The sequence below is a fragment of the Thunnus albacares genome, chromosome 1 (assembly GCF_914725855.1).
Source record: "Thunnus albacares chromosome 1, fThuAlb1.1, whole genome shotgun sequence".
In the NCBI taxonomy this organism is placed as follows: domain Eukaryota; kingdom Metazoa; phylum Chordata; class Actinopteri; order Scombriformes; family Scombridae; genus Thunnus; species Thunnus albacares.
Window position 1 is genome coordinate 18,631,579 of NC_058106.1, and position 19,928 is coordinate 18,651,506.

The following is a 19,928-nucleotide window of genomic DNA, read 5'->3' on the forward strand; positions in this document are numbered from 1 at the left end:
TCCCTTTTAATGCTTTGTAATAGCTACTGTAGGTCTACTCATGTGAGACCACTGAAAAAGAGTGCTCGTGATGTGTGTTTGAGTTAGAGATTGAGAGAGTTAGGAATGTAACTAGCAATGTCAAAAATTTTTGCCCTGATCCCAATCTGAGTCCTTAAATATTTAGTATTGACCAATGCTGAAACTGGATACATATTTATATTTTTACATAATACAGCTTCTTTTAATGGTGCTATATCTTCTCTTTTTGCTAAGTTGTATCGTATTTTGAAGAAAGGAGTGTGGATGTCTTTTGGTGGCAAGGTTTGGAAAGGATTTGGACTTTTTTTATGTCCAGCCTGAAAAAAGTGTAATGTCTAGATACAGCTAACAACAGTACTTTAGGCATGAAGCAGCTGCAAAATGTCCCTGTAAGAAAAAGTTCTCTCATGCATTGCTTGCTGATGCTTGGTATGTATGGATGTATGTGTCTATATGGATATCATTAATTGAACTTGAACCTCTGGCTACTATTTATTTGCTTATTCATTTGTATATTGAGTAGTGCATGCAGGAATTAATGACACAAGCAGCCAAAAGTCAGAGACCCTGAAAACAGACTTAAAACTTCTGATAGACGCTCTGTTATCCTCTGGGAAACAGGGATTGTTCTCTAGGGCCCAATCCCCACCATCGGCTGCAACTATGGCTGTTTTTTCAGCTCCTTTCATTGAATGAACTTGGTGGAAAACTTCCACCTATTTTGGAACCAACGTGAAATTTTTAGATCGAATGAACTTCACCGTAATCTACCTGGGGTCCGTTCCACAAAGCAGGTTTAATGAAAACTCAGAGTCTGTTAACCCTGAAATGAGGGAAACTCGGAGTTTTCCGTTTCAAAAAGGGAGGTAACTCAAAGCTAACTCTAGCCTGTTTCAGAGAGAGGGGTAACTTAAGCTCTCGGTCAGTTACCGTAGTAACAGACTCTATGAACCTAACCTGGTCGGGACCAGGTTTTTCTCAATGAACCTCGAGTTTCTCTCAGTCTCCGCCCTCTTTCAGAACCACACACTCCATTTGATTTCCTTATTCATTCAGTCAGCAGGCGAGTTTTGGCGTAGCCTAGTTCTGCCGTCTATCATTTAAAAAAATCATTAAAAAAATCAGAGTCAGTATATTAGAAGTCCATTAGGCACAGTAAGTGGCGACTTTTTCACTAACATGGCATGTCCTTTTGATAACGATCCCGTGGATGAAGGTGCAGCATTACTGCGCAGAGAATAAATATTCGTTGAGAGATGGTTATCAGACCGCGCATAGATGTTCTAGCATTTCCAGACAATTATCTTTTTGAGCGGTACCGTTTCACGTCACAGTCCATCATCTACATACACAACCTAATCCGTCCTTACATTTGCAACATTACCAATCGTAGTCATGCTCTCACATCCCAGCAGATATTGTGTGTTGCGCTGCGTTTCTTTGCAAACGGAAGTTTTTTGTACAATGTCGGAGCCAGCCACTGGCCTTCCTAAATTCTGGCTTAGGGCCAGCTCCTCTGCCTCCGTTAGAGGTGGCGGTGCTGGACCACCACCCGTTTTACGGGCATCTGCCTTCTTTCTGTTGGCTGAGTAGTTGTGTTAGTCTGTGTTAGTTTAAATAGGCTCGATTATTTAACAGAACATGATGTAGATGAGAAGACATTTATGTGTGTGAAACCAGCATTATGTTGGGGATAAAACAGCTGCTCAGTCAAACAGCCACTTAATATTTACTTTACAATGTAAAACATGATCAAAATGAGGTACCCCCATGAGATTATGTCGAGGTTTTACTTTTTGTATTGCACTTCTTTCTGAAAACATGCTCAAACTCGCCGTATGAGCAAATTAAGATTTCTAGCTCTAGTGGGTCGAAAAACGCAGCCTTCCTCTTCCCCGTTGCCATGGTGACTCGTTGAATCGGGGCTCAATTGATGCTGGCTTTTTATAGTTGTGGTGCACGTGCTTAACTCCAGGTGAAACTACTCCGAGTTGATTAAACTAACTCAAATCAGCTATTCTGGAACCGGAAACTCAGAGTTTCCTATCTCAGAGTAGATCAACTCAGAGTTCAGGATTAGACTCAGAGTTTGTTGAACCTGCTTTGTGAAACGGACCCCTGGTGGTAAGTTATTAGTCGCCAGCCTCTCATATTCCATATTGCGCCCCTTATACACTGCTGCTCCCTGCAACTGAGTCAATCACCCATACAGTTAACCCTTCTAATATATCAATATTCCAAACTCAACCATAACACTATTCTCTGCAATTTCCCCCCTTCCCATAATCATATTACTGCTCAGGAGTGGTTACCTCATAGGCCCAATGCCACGGGTCCATTTAATGGGCATGGACTCTCTCAAGACATTAATTCTGTTCCAAATTGCTTTCCTATGAATCAAGGTAATGAAGTATTCTACATCCCTACCCTCATCGTAAAGAGAAAATCCTTTTCAAATAGAAACAAACAGAATATGCACAACCTGAATCATGTGAAGGTTACACCTGTTTTTAACAGCAATACTTGTCCTAAAATTGGCTTTATTAACATTAGATCATTAGGCTCCAAAGCACTTTAAATTCATGATCTAATCCTAGAACACGGTTTGAATATTTTTGGACTCTGTGAAACTGGGTTATCCATAGATAATGCACTGACTTTGGCTGAAGCGTCAACGCCTAATTTTCTATACTCCCATATCACCAGTGCCAATAAAAAAGGTGACAGTGTTGCACTAATCTACGGCTCCAAATACTCTTTTCATACTACAAGTAACATTCTCTGCTCATCATTTGAGGTGCTTTTAATGTCCTTCTCTCCACCCTTGCCTAACACAAACTTCCTGTCTTTCGACATTACTGTTCTATATCATCCCCCTTGAGCCTGCCCACAAATCCTGGATGAATTTTCAGAATTTATCTCAGATCTTGTGACTTGTGCTGACTGCATCATTACAATTGTGGTTTTAATATTTGTTTTAATGACACTTCCAATGCAGTAAACTGAGCTTTCACAACAATCATTGATATTTTGTTTTACGCAGGCTGTCTCTGAACCCACACACCACAGCGGTCACACCATTGATTTACTTCTACTCCTTTTGTCTCTCTGTCACTGAACTTTCAGTCTCCTCCTCTGCTCCATCACTATCCAATCACTCTCTGATTCAATTTAATGTTCATATGCCTTCCATTTCTCAATATCATTGCCCTCCCAAAAAGAGCCGCATTATTAATAAATTAGCAAGAGCAGCTCTAGAATCATCCCTTCCCGATGCTGTCACAAAACTGAATAATTACCCGGGCTCTCTGGATAGCTTAGCAAATATACTAAATAGCACTTTACTAGGTGCACTCCTTCAGGTGTAGCCCCCTTTCAGGCCAGAAAAAACTCCTCACCCAACTTTACCCCGTGGTTCAGTGATTCTACTCTGGCACTCAAACAATCAAGTATTTCACCAGGCCTGGAATGAATCACTTCTTAAATACAAATATGCGTTCGGGCAAGCTAAATCGAATTATTACTCGGATCTGATTTCTAACAACAGACACAACCCCAGATTCTTATTCAATACCATGGATAAGCTCACTGAAACAACCCCACCCACACCTGTTTCCTGCTTTATAGCCGAGGTTTTTAACAACTTTTTCATTGAAAAGCTGCCTACAATCTTTGTCTGTGTGCCGAAGGGCGTATTTTTCTCCGCCCGATGGCAGTACGTGTGTAATATGTTTGGCTTTTCCTTGTGGCCCTTGATTGGTTGACACTGCACACTGAAAATAACTGAATCTGGGGTGTAAAATTTTACACTAAAGAAATGTTGCCAGATCGGTGGATTTTCTGCCCAATTGCTGCTTCCTTATTAGATAACATTTACCACCTGAAGGCAGGCAAAACATATACTGATTGTTGTGGTAGTGTGGTGATAATTGTAAAGTGAAAGCAGTAGCTAAGTGGCCACCAAAAGATACTTTTTTAAACTTTTAGCCTAGCTGCTAGCCACCAACAGCTGGCTCTCTGCTACATTGTATGGCGCATGCTCACGGCCAAAATAAACAGAGCTACCCAGGGCTGAAAAGAAACACCACACCACTGATACTGGTGTCTTGGAATTGCATAAATTGGGTATGACTGGAAAGCCAAGACTCTTGTGGATTCAATGAGCCCAATTGTATTCATGTGTGATGATGTTAGTACCCATAGTAGCCATTTCATCGTAGTGAGACCATTTTTTGAAACTTGACCTCACTGTATAAAATGACCTATTGTGACCTCTAGGATAATCGCAGCCTCATGAAACTTTACAGCCACAAACTAGAGACCTAGGGCATTCGAAGGCTGACAGAGGTTGCCCCGATAACTAATTATATGGAGGCTTCTTTTGCCCAACTCGCAATCTGAATCTCAGGAATCTCAATATCAGAGCTACCTGGCTAGCTAGTGAGCTGTATCTAGCATGCTGTTTGACGGTGTAATTTTGTAAATGTACAATCATTAGTGTTACAAATTGTTTATTGTCACAAATTGTTATGTACCATGGTGTTTTGCCCTGTTAAAAAGAGTTAGTTGGGGGTTACTAATCGTTGTGTTGTAAAGTTATAACCATTAGTAAGAAGGTTATGCAGTTAATAGGGGTCCCCTCTCAATATACTCTACACAGCTTGCCTTGACACAGCATTCCAAGACTGTACATTGTCAGATTCTTTGTAAGACTCTGCTATAGCTGTTAATTTTTTAAATAAATGACTTACTGTATTTATGACAACACACGTACGTAGTCATATTTTGAAATCTCCAGTCAGCATTTAGCATTTAGCACTGATTTAATGCAGGGCCCTACGGAAACTGTGTAATAGCTTTTTTAAATTCTCAATTCCACGATTCAGTCCGTGACTCCATTATGTCAGAAACTATAGAGCCCTACTTTAATCCTGCCATTGGTCTGTTGCTGGCCCGCGCCGGGCCCCCGTCAAAAAAGACACTTGGCCGCTGGGCCTAACAACTTTTCTGGGGGAAACCCTGTATATATGATCTCTGTTTTTAAAATGACTAACCCAAACCTTGTTGTAATATTAACATTATTACCTGTGTATGTGTGTGTACTTTAACATGAAATATTGTGTGCTTCATTTTTCTGTTGTTTTTATTGACTTTGAAAGTGTACAGAAACTCTGGTTGATGTGCCCTTTAAATAAACTGAAGTTGAAGTTATGCCACTACACTATTCATTGAGTCAGTGAGTTAGAAAACAGTTATAGTGTTGAAATGGATTACATTTAGGTATTTGATTACAAATGATCTAAAGTGGATTCGATTTTATGAAGGCTAACTGCCTTTATTGGTCCCAATTCCTCTGTTGCGGATCAGTTAGGAAAATCCTTAGTAAGCAAACTTTATTTTGAGCAGCTGAAATGTAATAATAAGCAAAGTTATCTTCTTACAGCCAAAGCTGTACTCATGACTTCAATCCTAGTCTTAACTGAGATGCATGTGCATAAATTTTTTTTTTGGCATAGCTTTTTGGAAACAAATTAATATGACTAACATGACAGAAATGTTGTATTTTTACTCTACTTAAAAACAGTGCAGATTTAGATGGTTTATTGATTGTAGCATCTTTCAAGCTGTTCCTCTATTTTCCTCAGTGTGAAAGCACATAGACCATGTCCTCCTTCCTGCACATATTAATATTAAACCATTACAAGTGCCAGTGGAGCAAGCAGGCAACATTAAACCATATTAACACTGTGACTCTTTTCCTAACCATTTCTTATTTGTGATGATGCCAGTTTAAATGCCGTTTCTTGCCTAACGGAATTACAAATGCTAAATCAAGCATCGCAAATGAAGGTTCACTGCGCTTGTCAGTACTAGATGGAAATTATTCATGCAATATGAATCTTTTCCCTCCAAGATGAGAGAGTATGTCATCTGCACCGCATGATGTGTCTTCTCTAATGGAAACAAGCAGTTCTCTGTTCTGAAAATGACTCCGCTGAGCTTTTTATGACATAAGCCAGTTTGAGTGAGCAAACACACTGAAAAAAAGAAACATGTTCAAGCTAGACTACACAGTAGCTACCTGCAAATAAAGTCTTTGCATATACTGTATGTTGATGCTTTACCTGAACTCACTGACTTCCAGGACCCACAGGTGGTATGGCAGGTTGTGTAATCTAAGCAGGTTATATAATCTAATTAAATGAATACCAGAGAGCACATAGCCACTATCAGAAATGGCAGAGCAGTATGTTTGGGTAAGTCATGTTGAAACTCTTTCTGAATAATGTTTAACAAATGAGTTCTTCAAATTGCTGTTTATCAGTCGTGTTTTGTTTGCCCACTCTCCTTCATTTGATTGACTGAACAGGTCACATCCCTTTTAAAGAACATATATTTATGCTTGCTGGTCATCAATTCATATTTGTGTACTCTTTTGTCACAGGGACCCATTTCTCTTGTGTGTAGTTTTAGTATAATGCTTTTTGTGTTCTTGTAAATAGCTCGAAGGAGATGATGGCTAATGCACAACAACAACATAAAACACCTAGATGCCAACAGGTATCCTTTCTGAATGTCCACATAATGACCAGCCAGTCCATTATGTGGACATTGCATCTGTTTTATGGTGCAGTTCCTTGCATCATTCTGTGTTCATCTGCTGTAAATTCAGATAAATGGGTCTCTGCCATTGGACAATTGCCCCAAAACAGAAGCTTTATATATTTTGCAGGCATTCTAAATGGGAAATCACTGACAACATGATTACTAGTTGAATAGAAAAAGCTTTTTTCCCCTCATAACCTTGGAATATTTTAAAAAAATTACCTCTCAAAAATGACAGCTTTGTTAATGCTGTTAGCAAAAGTGACACATGTATCAATTATGCATTCAATGAGGGTTTACAAAGTGATTTATAAGTAGAAAATTATTATTGTATAGAGTCATTCGCACTTTCACTTTTCTGTGATATTAGTCAGACAGTATTTTCCTTTCCCAGCTTGCTACAATGCTGCAGTCAGTCTAACTCTCATTGTAAAGTCATGATTTTATATAGATGGTGTAGTGTTGCCAGGTGTATTTTTGAACTCCTGATCCTCCACAATACCTCATGGTCCCTCAGGTACTGCAATCTGAGGTTTTTAGTGATTAAAGTTCCCAAGTGTGATTGGGCTTTTGCTGTGGCTGCACCTTTGTCAACATTTTAAAAAAATAACCTACTTAATAGCCTACTTAATCATGGAATGTTCATTATGTCTGAAATGAATAATCTTTTATGAGCTCTTGCTCTTATTTTTAACTTTTATTTCTCTTTTTTTGACCTTGCACTTTAATTGTTGCTTTAATGTTCATGGTCTGTCTCCTTCTCTAATGTCTGCCAATTTGTAAGGCACTTAACAAGTCTTATTAGCCATATAAAACCACATGAAGGGCTACTTGGGGACCAGTATCAGGTATGATTGTTGGAGAGGAGGGGGAGTGGATTCTCTCTAATGAGCTTAAAAAGATGGAGTCACCAGTTAAGTAATTTTGTGGTTAAACGTCACTGTAATTAATATCACAGACTGCACTTTAGTTTGCCTTTTTGAGCCAAATTAATATGTAAGTATGTACAGTAGGACTCTTTTATACAACATTATTATAATCCCTCCCAATAGTCCAAAATTGAATTTGCATTTGAATAAATGTAATGTTCATCTTAATGTCTGCAATTCATAATAGTAAGAATTACATTTAAATATTAAGCCTTTTATCTTCAAAACTCATCAAACTTCACCAAGAGCATCTTTAATGTGCATGTTGGTGACTGTATTACTGAATAGTACTTATGATATATATGTCGCTGTTCATTGATTAACACCTACAGGCTTTAAGACACATAAGTCTGTGGAGGCCCATGTTTTCTCTCACCAGTAACTACAAGTGGTCAATAAAACTAATCATGGTCTATACCTGAATTATTGTGTTCTCAATCACATGCATACTCATCTGCAGGGATACAGGCTGTGCTAATCTCACCCATGCACTTAAATAAAATGTATTTGTATTGGAATAGAAAACCTGTGGCTTGATATCAGAATTCAGAATGAGTTTCCAGCCTTTTTTTTTCCAGAGGGGGAAAGTGTTTTCATTCAAATGATCATCCTAGACTTGTGATGCTAATGACTCTCTAAGAAGACAGAAGCATGAAAGAAAACTGTCATCTTTTGCTGCCTAAGGCACAAATTTCATCAGTAGTCCACTCTTTTTGCATCTCTGTCTCTATGCTTTCTTATTTAAACTCCCAGTGTCCCTCACCATCAAAATCAGCACCACAGGAAAAGTAAATTTGCAGTGAATGTAACAGACAGTCTCCAGAAGTGATCATTCAAGGATCAGGGGGTTTCAAGTGGGACTTTAAAGAGAACGATTTAAGGGGTAAAAGGGATAAAAGATATGGCTACTAAACAGTTAATGGGCTCTACCTTCCATATGGACATAGGACAAACTGTAATATCTGTTGATGCATATGTTGATTTGAACGGGTTTGGGATGTTTTGTATATCATATTTTTTTAGAGGTTTTCAAAGTTTGTGTTTAAAGCCATTGTGTTTGATGTCTTTCAAATATTCTCATAGCAAGTTTTTGTTGAAAAATGGAAGTGTTGCAATCTATGATTTATTTTCAGCCCATTCAGCCTAGCATCTTCGGATCCATAAAAAACCGTCCACTGTGTCTTTTTGGATGCTAGCACTGGGGGCGCCAAAGTTTTAACAATTTCAGATTTTACACATTGTGGCTTTAAGTTTAATAAGTCGGCCGTTTTTCTTTCTTTCTATCTGTTTGTCAGACAGACATTTACTCTGTCTTATTTTTTTTGTTTTTATACAAACATTTTATGTAACAATAATTTTAAAGTCACAGAGAAATTAGTTTTAAAAGTTGTAAACTTGTAGAAATAAACAAAATTGAACAACCCTCTTATACCCCCCAATGTGGCCTCACTGTGTCCACGCTGCACATCACAAATTTCCTCACACTTTTTCTATGGTTTTACTACAGATGGGGTAAGAAGAATTGAGAAATCATCCTATGGAGAGGCATCTCCACAGAGATTCTTCTTCCTCTTCTTCTTCTGGTCTATTAACACTTGTAGCTGTGATATGATGGCAGCATGTACTTGTGTTTTTTTTTTAGCATCAAACTCAGTACTAGTCCCTGTACATTTACACATACTGTATGGGAGCTCCCTGGTACAGTCAGTACTGATTTTCTGAAGCAATTCTGGGTGTTAGAAGGAGTTTTGCTAAACTGAACACAGAGAATATATCCAAAAAGCAGTTTTTCATTTCTCCACATCTGGTTTTACTGTCAGCACTGAATGGTTCTGAAAACTGGTGCTTTATTAGTGCTGGTAACTAATTATTATAGTACCAATATTGGTCAGTTCATTGGGAAACGTTTTTACTCAGTATGTTACAGTCTTATCTTGTTGCTGAACTCAACAATGCTAGAAAGAAAAAACATTGCACTCAACCAAAAGACATGGGGGGAGCTGGGGTGCAAATAAAAAGTCAGTCAAGTTGTCAGGTCTTAATTATGTTGTGAGCAAGTATATCACCAAGGTATATTTAATATTCCATCCCACTTATGTGTAATTTGGGTGGATAAAACAATATAATGTGTTATTATACAAAACTGCCACCAATTACCTCTTCAAAAATGAGCTAAGAGGTCAATCAATACATCAGTGTCAACAAAATCTGAAGTTTATAAGCTTTGCAAAGATAGGATTTATTGCATGGCTGTTGTATTGGTTTTACTGTATAATATAAAATGTTTTTCAAATTCATATAGTTACTGGTGTTATGCAGTTTTGTCAGATCAAACAGCAACTGTAGCAACTATGCATACTTAGAGTGATGTTGTACTTACATTTTAGACATTTTAACATAAATGACTAAAAAGCACATGATCATACAGTACCAGACACTTAGGTCAAAATTACAGAGGCAAATGCAAACATTGCTTCTGCCTTGCCTGAAAATATGGTTGAGATGAGTCTATTTGCCTGACAGCAGCACATCATTTTTCTGTGATCCACTGTAATTATTGACACTGCACGTAGTGCTTTGCGTTGGTGTCAGTACAGGCCACACAAACACACATGTGCATACACAGACAGACAGGCGCAAACAGGAGTGCACAGATGTTCAGAATCACTAACAGTGTGTGACCAGGTTGACATTTGAAAGCCAATTAATGCATGAGCAGGCATGTAATCACGCCACCTGTCAATAAAAGGCTCAGGTGCAGATCAACATACCCACACACACACACAAGTCACACATATGGAAATGCATGCAAACACATTGCTTTACATGCAAACAGACAAGAATATATTTCCCAACCTTTTTGCCAGAGACAACACCTGTGCCAGAGACAACATGTGTATTAGTGATGTCTCGCCGGTTGAATTTATTTTTGGTAGTTCAGGCTCTGAGTTGTAGCACCTGAGAGATGACTGCAAAGCAGCATTGCATTCAAGTGTTCACAGTAATGTGTCCTGTACTATGGGGTCAGATATTTCAGAAAGTACATCCTGTGAACTTTAATTTCATGTAGACTCATAAAAGAAGAATATGAACAATATCAACAGAAATGTTTCTGGGTGAGCGAAACATTCAAAATGGTACATGTTAAACAGTAACAATAACTTTGCTGCATGTTTCTCAGCTATTATAATTGGAGATTAGGAAAGAAACTGTTAGCATCTCAGCAAGACAAGAGAAAATACTGCCACAGCCAGACCAGAGGGTCATATAAGGAATGTGAATAAAGAGTGATTGTGTCATGTAATTAATTCTACATTAAGATGCTCTTACTCATTACTTTAAAGCAAGGTGATGTCTGAGAGGCACAATGGTTCCCTGTAGGCATGGAGAACAACCATCCTGCACAGTTGTCCTGGTAATGGAAGGAAAGTAAAAGACGTGAGGATTGCTAAGGTTTTCCATGCTATTGGAACAATCATGCACTACTTGGGTATAATCTCACTGAGTCAGTATTTAAAGAGTGCACCCTCAGCTCGCCTTGAGCCAATTTCATGGCTGATCTCCTCAGTGTGAGCAAATGCAACAGGTCAATTCCTCCCCAGCAGGATAGACTTGGCCTCTGGGGTTCAGAGGCTTCTGACAGCAGGCTCACTTCCAGCACATATTGTAGCTATTTAACAGGTCAAGGGCAAAATCTAATGCAAATTAACGTTAATGGTAAGACTGGTGTTAATATCCATCATTCTGCATACTTCAGGACCATATATTAATTTCTGACCTAGTCTTGAAGATTTACTCAGAAGAAAAGAAAAGAAAAATTAGATTAAAGTAACAGGAGCTGTTGGATGTTGGATAAAACCAATGAGTCTCTTAGAGGCTCCATATGGATGGGAATCATGAGATAACTAACGACACTATTGCAATATGTTGCCCAAGATAACGTCTTATGTATCACTATAAAGGCACTTCTGAGATACTGCAAGACAATCCGATCACAATCTGATCCATCTCAGTATGTCTGTAGTTGAGTACTCAATGACACAATGTGTTTTCTTGGTCACACAGACGTATGTGATTTCATCTTTCACTCAAATTCTAAACCAATCCACAATTGACCATAACCAACCACCATAACCTCCGCATGATAGGTAGATTTTTTTTTTTTTTAATAGTTAGCTTGATATAGCCACTAAACAGTATGATTCTGTGATTTGTCTAACTTGACAACATTCATCAGAAATAAAATATCGATAATAATATTTAAATCAAGAATTTTTGCTTTCTTTTTAGTGGCTATAGATTCCATAACCTCTTGGTAATAATTCATACTGACATAGTTCTTGGCCACATGGACTCAAACCAAATTTTGGTTTATGAAATAGGATGATCTTTAAATTTGCTGCCACACGACACCCGATTCATGAGAGTGCTTTCCCAAGATTAAAAAAACATATAAGGAGTAAATTACATGCCCGACATTGACAAATGCGCCTATGCTTCACTGGACTCTTCTAAGATAATTGACTTGGAGCAGATGTTGTGTTATTTTATAGAATATTTTAATAAGTCTTCTACCATTCTTTTAGCTAAGGCGTTTGTCCAGTTGGGCAGATGTGTCTGGCTGCTGTGATCTGACAGTGATTAATAACAGTGGGATTGTGATGCACAATGTGATGCACCAATAGCAGAAACAGATTTGCATTCCTCTTGGATATGGATAGAGGAACAAGCGCAGCGGTGAGTCTCATATAGATGACAAAAAAGTCAAAAACTTTTGGTCAAAATAGTCAAATATTTGTTTTAGCTTCTTTTGAAACTCAAAATCTTGCAGTCTTTGGAAATGTAGTGCTAAATGCTCTTTTGTCATAGGTTACATCAGAGTGCTGAAAAACAACAAAACATGAAAAGAGAGAAAAAGACCAACTGTAATGCATCAGTACCCATTTATTCAGTGTCAATTTTGTGGCGCTGCATAGGTGATGAAAGCACCATATTTCCTAAATACATACTATATATTCAAGACTGTAATAAAGAAATACTATTTTCTGATTGACTGCGATATATTTTTAAGCAGCACAGGTTTTGAAGAAAGTTAATGGGACTCATTGGTCATGAAACTTAGTCAACATAATTCAAATAAATTGAGAAAGCACTAAAATTGGAACCTTGAAATGTGAAAGCAGTGAGAGGCAGTATGTTGGTTTATTAGTAACTAATGGCTTGCTGTACTAAAGCATATAAATTGAGAAGACATTTCTTGAGTCCAATCTAATGAGTTCCTGAGAGGTTGTCCCCTAGCTGCCATCCTAGCGGATACAACAGAATTATAGATTTGCTTTTGCTCTACGTTAAATTAGAAGAAGAGGAAAGAAGGAAATGACAGGCTCTCTGAAAAGCTAACTACTGTATGTGATTGGCAGGAGAAGCAAGGGACAAGCTACACTGCTAATAGGGTTCAGCTTTAGACATCTCTGTCATTAGTGGAAATACTCTCCATTTGAGCAGCAGAAGGTCTGCTTACATGTAATCTTTGAAATTCTATCCCTCTTTGCCTGCCTTTGTCATAAGCACAAGGAAAAGCAGGGAAAATTTAGAAATAATTCTGCCAGAGGGAAGACTTTAGTTAGTGGTATAAGTTGTCCAATTAACTATCTAACCAGTCAATTCTCAACTCATTGTTCTGGAAAATGCAAAAGTATGGTGATTTTGATGTGCAAAGCAATTCAGAAAACAAATTAATTAAGAACCTAGAAGACACACATCATGAAACAACTTCACAAATCAAAAAATAAAGTTACTAGAAAACACAATTCAGATGCTTTAACAAAACTGAAAGCTAGAGTGGAAAAAATAATTAACAAAACAGACAACTCATTTTACTGAACAAATTGGCAAAACAGAAAAAAAATGATAGCACAAAACAACAAAAAATTAGTGTCCTGTTTCAGTAGCTTCACTGTTGATGTCGGACTAGTTTTGTGCTTATTTATTTTTGTAAAAAAAACATGTACAGTGACAATACTGAACAATAAAAAGTGCACTAAATATATAAAGACGGCATTGTTGATTTTCTAAATGCTGCATTGGTAGGTTTCTCAGTTCTCTACTCAAGTTCCCTCTTTCTTTTTGTCTTGTTGTCAGTAAAGTCACTCAAAATACGTTGACATTTTAGTCTGGCTTATGGTTTAAATGAATGAATGGATGCAAATTTGTTAATTAAGAAATGCATTCCGAGGCTTGAGATTCTGTGGCAAGGTAATGATCTGTTGCACATTTTGTCATTAAGCCAATAAATCTCTGTGCTACCAGTCATTAAACCAAATGACAAAGTTGTGTGAAGAATTAAAAGTGACTTTATCTATGGCAGCATCCTTTAATATATGTTTAATGGATGGACACAATGAAAGTTTGCTTCTTTCTCTTGATTCCAAAAGTTCCAAAAGATACAAATAAGAGGTGAGCAACAGAGAAAAATATTAATAACCTTTTGAAATTTACAAACTTTAATTAATGATTTTCAATTCCAGCCATGGTTGCCAACCTTTGTCTCTGGATGGCTAGATAGCTAGATGGCAAAAAGTGGACTTAGGTGCAGGAGGCTGCTGTTCGCTTCCCGTTTCCAGCCGCAAGTCGGGGCATTTTTTAAAACTCATAACAGTGACTGTCGTGGTGTTTACTGTTGCCATGACGGCAAAGGTTGTGTAACTTTAAGGAAGTACAAACCATGTCTCAAGTGATCATTTTTTTAACCCAAACCATGATCTTTCCCCAACCCTAACCAAGTGCTTTTTGTGCCTAAACCTAACCAGTGGTTAGTGAAAACACTCCTATGGGTCATTCTGGAGTGCAGGTATAATCAACCTATGTGGTCATTTAATTATGAGGATGTGTTGTCCGTCAGCCCCCATGTGTGCATGTGTCTGGTGAGGGAAGATGGTCACACACTGACCATAGTAATAATGAGACCCGGAAATGTTCTAGTCTCGTTAAATCTGCCCATGTTACCTTCCTCTTTGGTGTGCTACCATTTAGTTCAAAGCCCCTGTGAGCCTAGCTCAACTGCTTTTGATCTCCTTGATTCCTCCTGAAAGTTCTTCACTTCTTCCTGGATTATGGTGTGTATGTAATTTGCAACACAAATTTAGTAAATTTGGACCTACATTTTAGAAGTTACCATTTTGATGCTGCCACTCCATCTTCACCAAAAGATATGTTCACTGATGATGTCAGTTATAAGGAAATAATGCAGAATGACCACTGCTCCAACCAGCTAAATCTTTGTAAGGTGCTAGAAGCATTAATGAGTCCAAACTTGATGAAAGTGATTTCTGCACACTTAGATCTATACAGTATTCACTTTATTTTTGAGCTTTCGGTCTATCAGACCTTCATCAGAACATACATGATTCAATAATGAACAGGTAGGTAAAAATAACTAATCCCACTCTAATTGGCAGTATCCAATACACAAGTGCACACCCTGGTGATAGAGGCTCCACCTCTTGGGAATTGTAGTTTTTAAGTGAGGCACACAAATGGAAAGCATACTTGTTAGAGAACACACAAAAAAGGAGTGGAACACAGTGAATATAGAAAAAACATAAACAATCAGGAAACACCTATTACCATACATATATCATTTCACCACATAGTAAATGGGGCTTTGAGAGGGATCAGGCTAGAGCCATCATAAATCAGAGATCCCCAGATCTATAAGAAAAAAACATCTCAAAACAAAAATAGAACAAAGAGCTATGGAGGGGTATCAGGCGAGGGCCAACATGAACCATAGACCCCAAATTCTACACTAGAGATTACAGCATAACACTCATATCAAAATCCTCATTGAGGCCCAAAGACTGAAGTGTAACTAAAGTGTCAATCTAAGAGAGCTCCTTTTGGCATATCTTTCTTTCCATATGCCCCCCTCTTGGCAGTTCAATGTGTTCAATGCCCTGGAATCGTAGAGAGGAGATAGATTGTGAGAATTCGTTGAAATGCCGGGCAACAGAATAATTCACATCATTGCGTCTGATTGTGCTCACTAATCCTTTGTTTCAGCATGTGTGTAGTTTTACCTATATAAGTCTTATCACATGGGCATTTTAATAAATAACAATTATAAGGAAATAAAAAATAACTAGTAGTATGCACAGGGGTAGATGAGCCTTTGGCTGCAGCATAGCTTGTGGACACTGTACTGACAAATCTGCAATTAATTATGAAACCAATCTATTGTCTGGGGAGTTACTAAGTCATGGGTTTCTGGTAATTAGTAAGTTATGATGGGAAATAATGGATCACATCCTCTCTTGATACTACAACGACTCTACAGTTGACTGAAGACTCAATTTTGGCTGAAGGGAATGAGAGCCAACAATGAGATCCTACTCTGTACCCTGTTTATACACAGTTCCATTATTTTTTAATACTGACATACATACTATGTCCTACAATCAACAACAAAATGCCAATATCTTTGAATTTTAAGTATGAAACCTCCTCAGCTTTTAAAGGTTACAGCACACACATTTTCAACATATTTTGCCTGTCTGGCAGAAGTAACAAAACCCCTCTATGTGTTGTTCTAAAGGCCAATTACAAATGACATATTTTTCTCGTTTCATTTGGAGGACTTGTTGGAGATGGGGGTGTGATGAAGCAAACGAGCATGACAGTCTAAAACATTACACTTAGAAAAGTTGGAAGAATTTAGAAAAACTTGTGTTACATCTTCATTATAAATCATCAGTATTTTCAAGTGATATTCAAGTTTTACTTTGTGCTTTGCAAATTAGTTTTTGGGCCATGTTGTGGGGGAGTAGCGGTATTCTTGTGGTATTTTCATGGTCAGAGGCACACAGCATGCCTGCTGATCACTTAAATGGTTAGGAGCTGGCATCAGTTACATCCAACCATATTAATGCTTCTGATAACCTTTTAGAGCAGTGCCCTCACCAGCATGACTTGCTGACAGTTGGTAATGGAGTGGAGAGTCCAGAGGGTTCTCAACTAAGAAGAAACAAATATTCTTATCCGAGAGGTACAGAGTTGCACCACTTTAACATCCACACTCTGCTCTGCTTAACGCCTTCATATTTTATAATCACCTCTTGGAGTAATGGATTTTTCTCACCTTCAAAGCAGAACCATGCTCATTTTACAAAATTTTCGACAGCCAGGCTGATTGAAAAGGAGCATTATTTCCAAGAAATATGTCCATTGTATGGTCATATATATGGGTAGTTATTGTGAGGTGTTGAACAGCAAAATAGAAAGGGAGATAGAGGGAAAGAGAGATAGAGAAAGTGAGAATACTGTGATGTTGGTTCAGGGGTTGCAGGTGCAGTATATGAAATGTGTCCTTTTCAGCAGTTATGAGTCGCATCTTGACTGTTCAATTTGTTCTGCAAAAGGCTGCCAAAAGACTAAATTGTGGGCGTACATCTTTCTTTGGCACAGTAGTGATCCTTGTCCATGTCTTGGAGGCTGCTGATTGTGAGATATGTTTCTCCTAGCCAACATACTGTATTTGCTAAATCTATTCTTCATCAGACCTGTAATCCTAAGCTTCCTTCTCTTCAACCTCTTCCTGGGAATTGGATCATGCTTCTGTTTGAGGACACATTCAAGAGAAAGATGGTCTGGTATAAGCAAAATAAGAAAGCTACCCAGGACTACACTATCTTTCTGTTTGTTTACCTGCAGTGACGTGGAACTATACTAAATATTACAGTAGTGAATCTTCAAAAAAGATACATTTGTTTCCTTGTGCAGAAGGACAAACCAAACAATTTTTCCTGAGCCAAAAGTAGCATCTAGACTTTTTTTTTTCATTTTCACGTCAGTGTACTCTCAGCTGTTCATTTTTTGTTTGCAATTGCCTTACTAAATATGATATCTGAAGTGTTTACTCGAAAGTGTAAGTCTACCCTGAACATACAATTTTATGTTGGGTTGTGGAAACATGCAGTATACACTATTTGAATCTTTAGGACAGGCACAGCCAATCAGTAACATCCTTGAATCTGAAATAGGATTAGTCTGCTATGCTTATTATCAGCCTGTCAGATTTGCTGCAATGAAATTCAGCAAGAGAGATGGGGATGTCGTCATTTTGGTTATTGAAAGAAAAATTATTTTCTGACCACATACTGGCCACAGGAAGAAGGATTACTGATATCATTGCAACAATTAAGCACATCATAAATATATTTACACATCTTTTTAATGAAAAGTTGTAATTTGCATGAAAAGAAATGACTTAATTATTACTATCTTTGTTCCTGATGGTAAATGGAGTCTAATGTTTAACTGTTTACACATACCTTGCTCAAGAGAAGAAATTATTTTATGTTTTCGACAATGATAAAACACAAAATGCCTCTAACAGGGGTTGGATGCAAAAAGATGAACATATATACTATACGATGTGATCCTATACAAAAGCTATGCAATAATTACTGTTTCTGTGAGGTTTAGATTATAATGTTCATGTTCACTTTGTGTTGCGGTGGTATATTTTTGGAATTAATGATAATGTACTGTTATACATATTATGTATGACTTTACTTTAGTGTGAACTGTGTCCACTGGAAGTCTTCACTTCTGATAATGTGTGCATGAGCCCATTTAGTATGCAACTTTCAAGCCTATTCTGATGTTTTCTTCAATTATACTACTACTATTTATATTTGGAGAAATACAAAAAGCAACCAAACACACAGCACAAATGGATCATGGTTGAAACATTTTCTTTTTACTATCATGTCTTTTATTATCAAAACATGACAGAAAAATGTATCCATGTGTAATTCTTTGCAGCTGTCAGGGAAGGTCATGGGTGGCAAAGGGAATAGAGCCATTTACAGTGTTTATTACAGTCAGCATCAATGGCAGCGGCAGATGAGAGACATCAGATTTGTTTCAAGGTTGGGTAATTAGAGTTAAAACATTCCTCCTTTCTTTCTTTATATGTAAGCAGGGGCCTAGAAGCATTGAATGTTTTGCAGTTGTTACATTTCCATAAAACTCAAACAAATTTATTTTACTGGTAGGATCTGCAAAGTAATAGTCAAGTCCAACAAATCCTTTAATGACAAGGGATGATCTTTGCATGCACATCTTTTGTATTTGATTTGATAACTACCATCTCTTTGATAATGCATGTTGAGGTGAGTGAAGTTCAGCAACGTGCAATACAAAAAGTGAAATCTCACTGCCTAGTTTTAAAGCATTGTGTATATTCTCTACTGCATAAAATCTAGATTCCACCCACTGATCAGTGAAGAGAAGTTTTGGAGTATTACAATCTGTGCATTAATCTCCAACAGATTAGAGAGAGAAAAAGCCCAAAAGTGTGACATGGTTATGATTATTTCATAAGCTCAACCTGAAGATCTTTAAACTATCTTTAAGACATACTTACCTGTATAGTTTGCAAATAGGAACACTTGTCGCAGATTGAATATTTCACACAGGCATGCAAGTGTCATTGATCTGTCAAGCAAGGTCAAGTAGAGTTACTTTTCTAATCACTGTTATAGCATTAATGGCATTCATCTGATCCTATAAGTCAACATTGTTTCCATGTTGTGCTTTAGTGTCTGTGAAAGACAATAAAGTCCAACAGAGGATACAGTGCCTGAGCTAGTAATCTGATAAGAGTTAGAGGTATGTTTGTTATGGTTTAAGGCCAAATATTGTCATTTTCTTGAAGGTAAATTTCTTTGTCATAGTTTGTTAGAACATTTTTTTCTGAATTTATATACATATTATACAAGAAACCAGATACCTTAGTTTCATGTAAATTGGGTTTTAGCTGTCTTTGAAGGATTTGATTTGCATTTGCTTCAGTGCTTTTCCTATCTAGTTAAGATGGTTTTTCAGCTTTCAGACCATACATAACATCTTCAGCCACTGACCATAATGATTTTGTAGATTAAAGTGTGGAAAAGGAAAAAAAAGTCTCAAATTGATCCTTTTCAACCATTCACCTGAAGGGTGATGGTTCAAGAGTGAGGTGTCGATTCGCTCAAGGGACTGAGATTGAGTTTTTGTGTCTTCTGTCTGTCTCTCTTCTGTAGGGTGATGATGTCCTGACAGTCATCAAAATGAAAGCACAGTGGCCAGCCTGGCAGCCACTTAATGTGTAAGTATTATATCTCGATTACTGTAATGCTCATCACGCATCTGCTATGGTAAGTGCAATGGCTCTTAAATGGACTACACTGCTGGTTTTGGAAGTTATTTAAAAAAAACTGAATGCTGATCTTATCAAACCAATCATAGGTTTCCTCTCTCTATGAATATCTTGTCCATGATATTCAAGACCATAGAGACTAGAGACCTAATCACTCAATAACTAGAGAC

General features: G+C 37.6%; 1 protein-coding gene across 1 annotated transcript in view; it reads left to right on the forward strand.

Annotated features, from left to right (window-relative positions):
* spon1a (spondin 1a) overlaps positions 1 to 19,928 on the forward strand; it is a 77,634-nt gene that overhangs the window by 38,189 nt on the left and 19,517 nt on the right. The window contains exon 9 of the mRNA XM_044347524.1: positions 19,643 to 19,707. Within this exon, the coding sequence (XP_044203459.1) occupies positions 19,643 to 19,707 (65 nt within the window). The remainder of the gene's footprint in view (positions 1 to 19,642; positions 19,708 to 19,928) is intronic.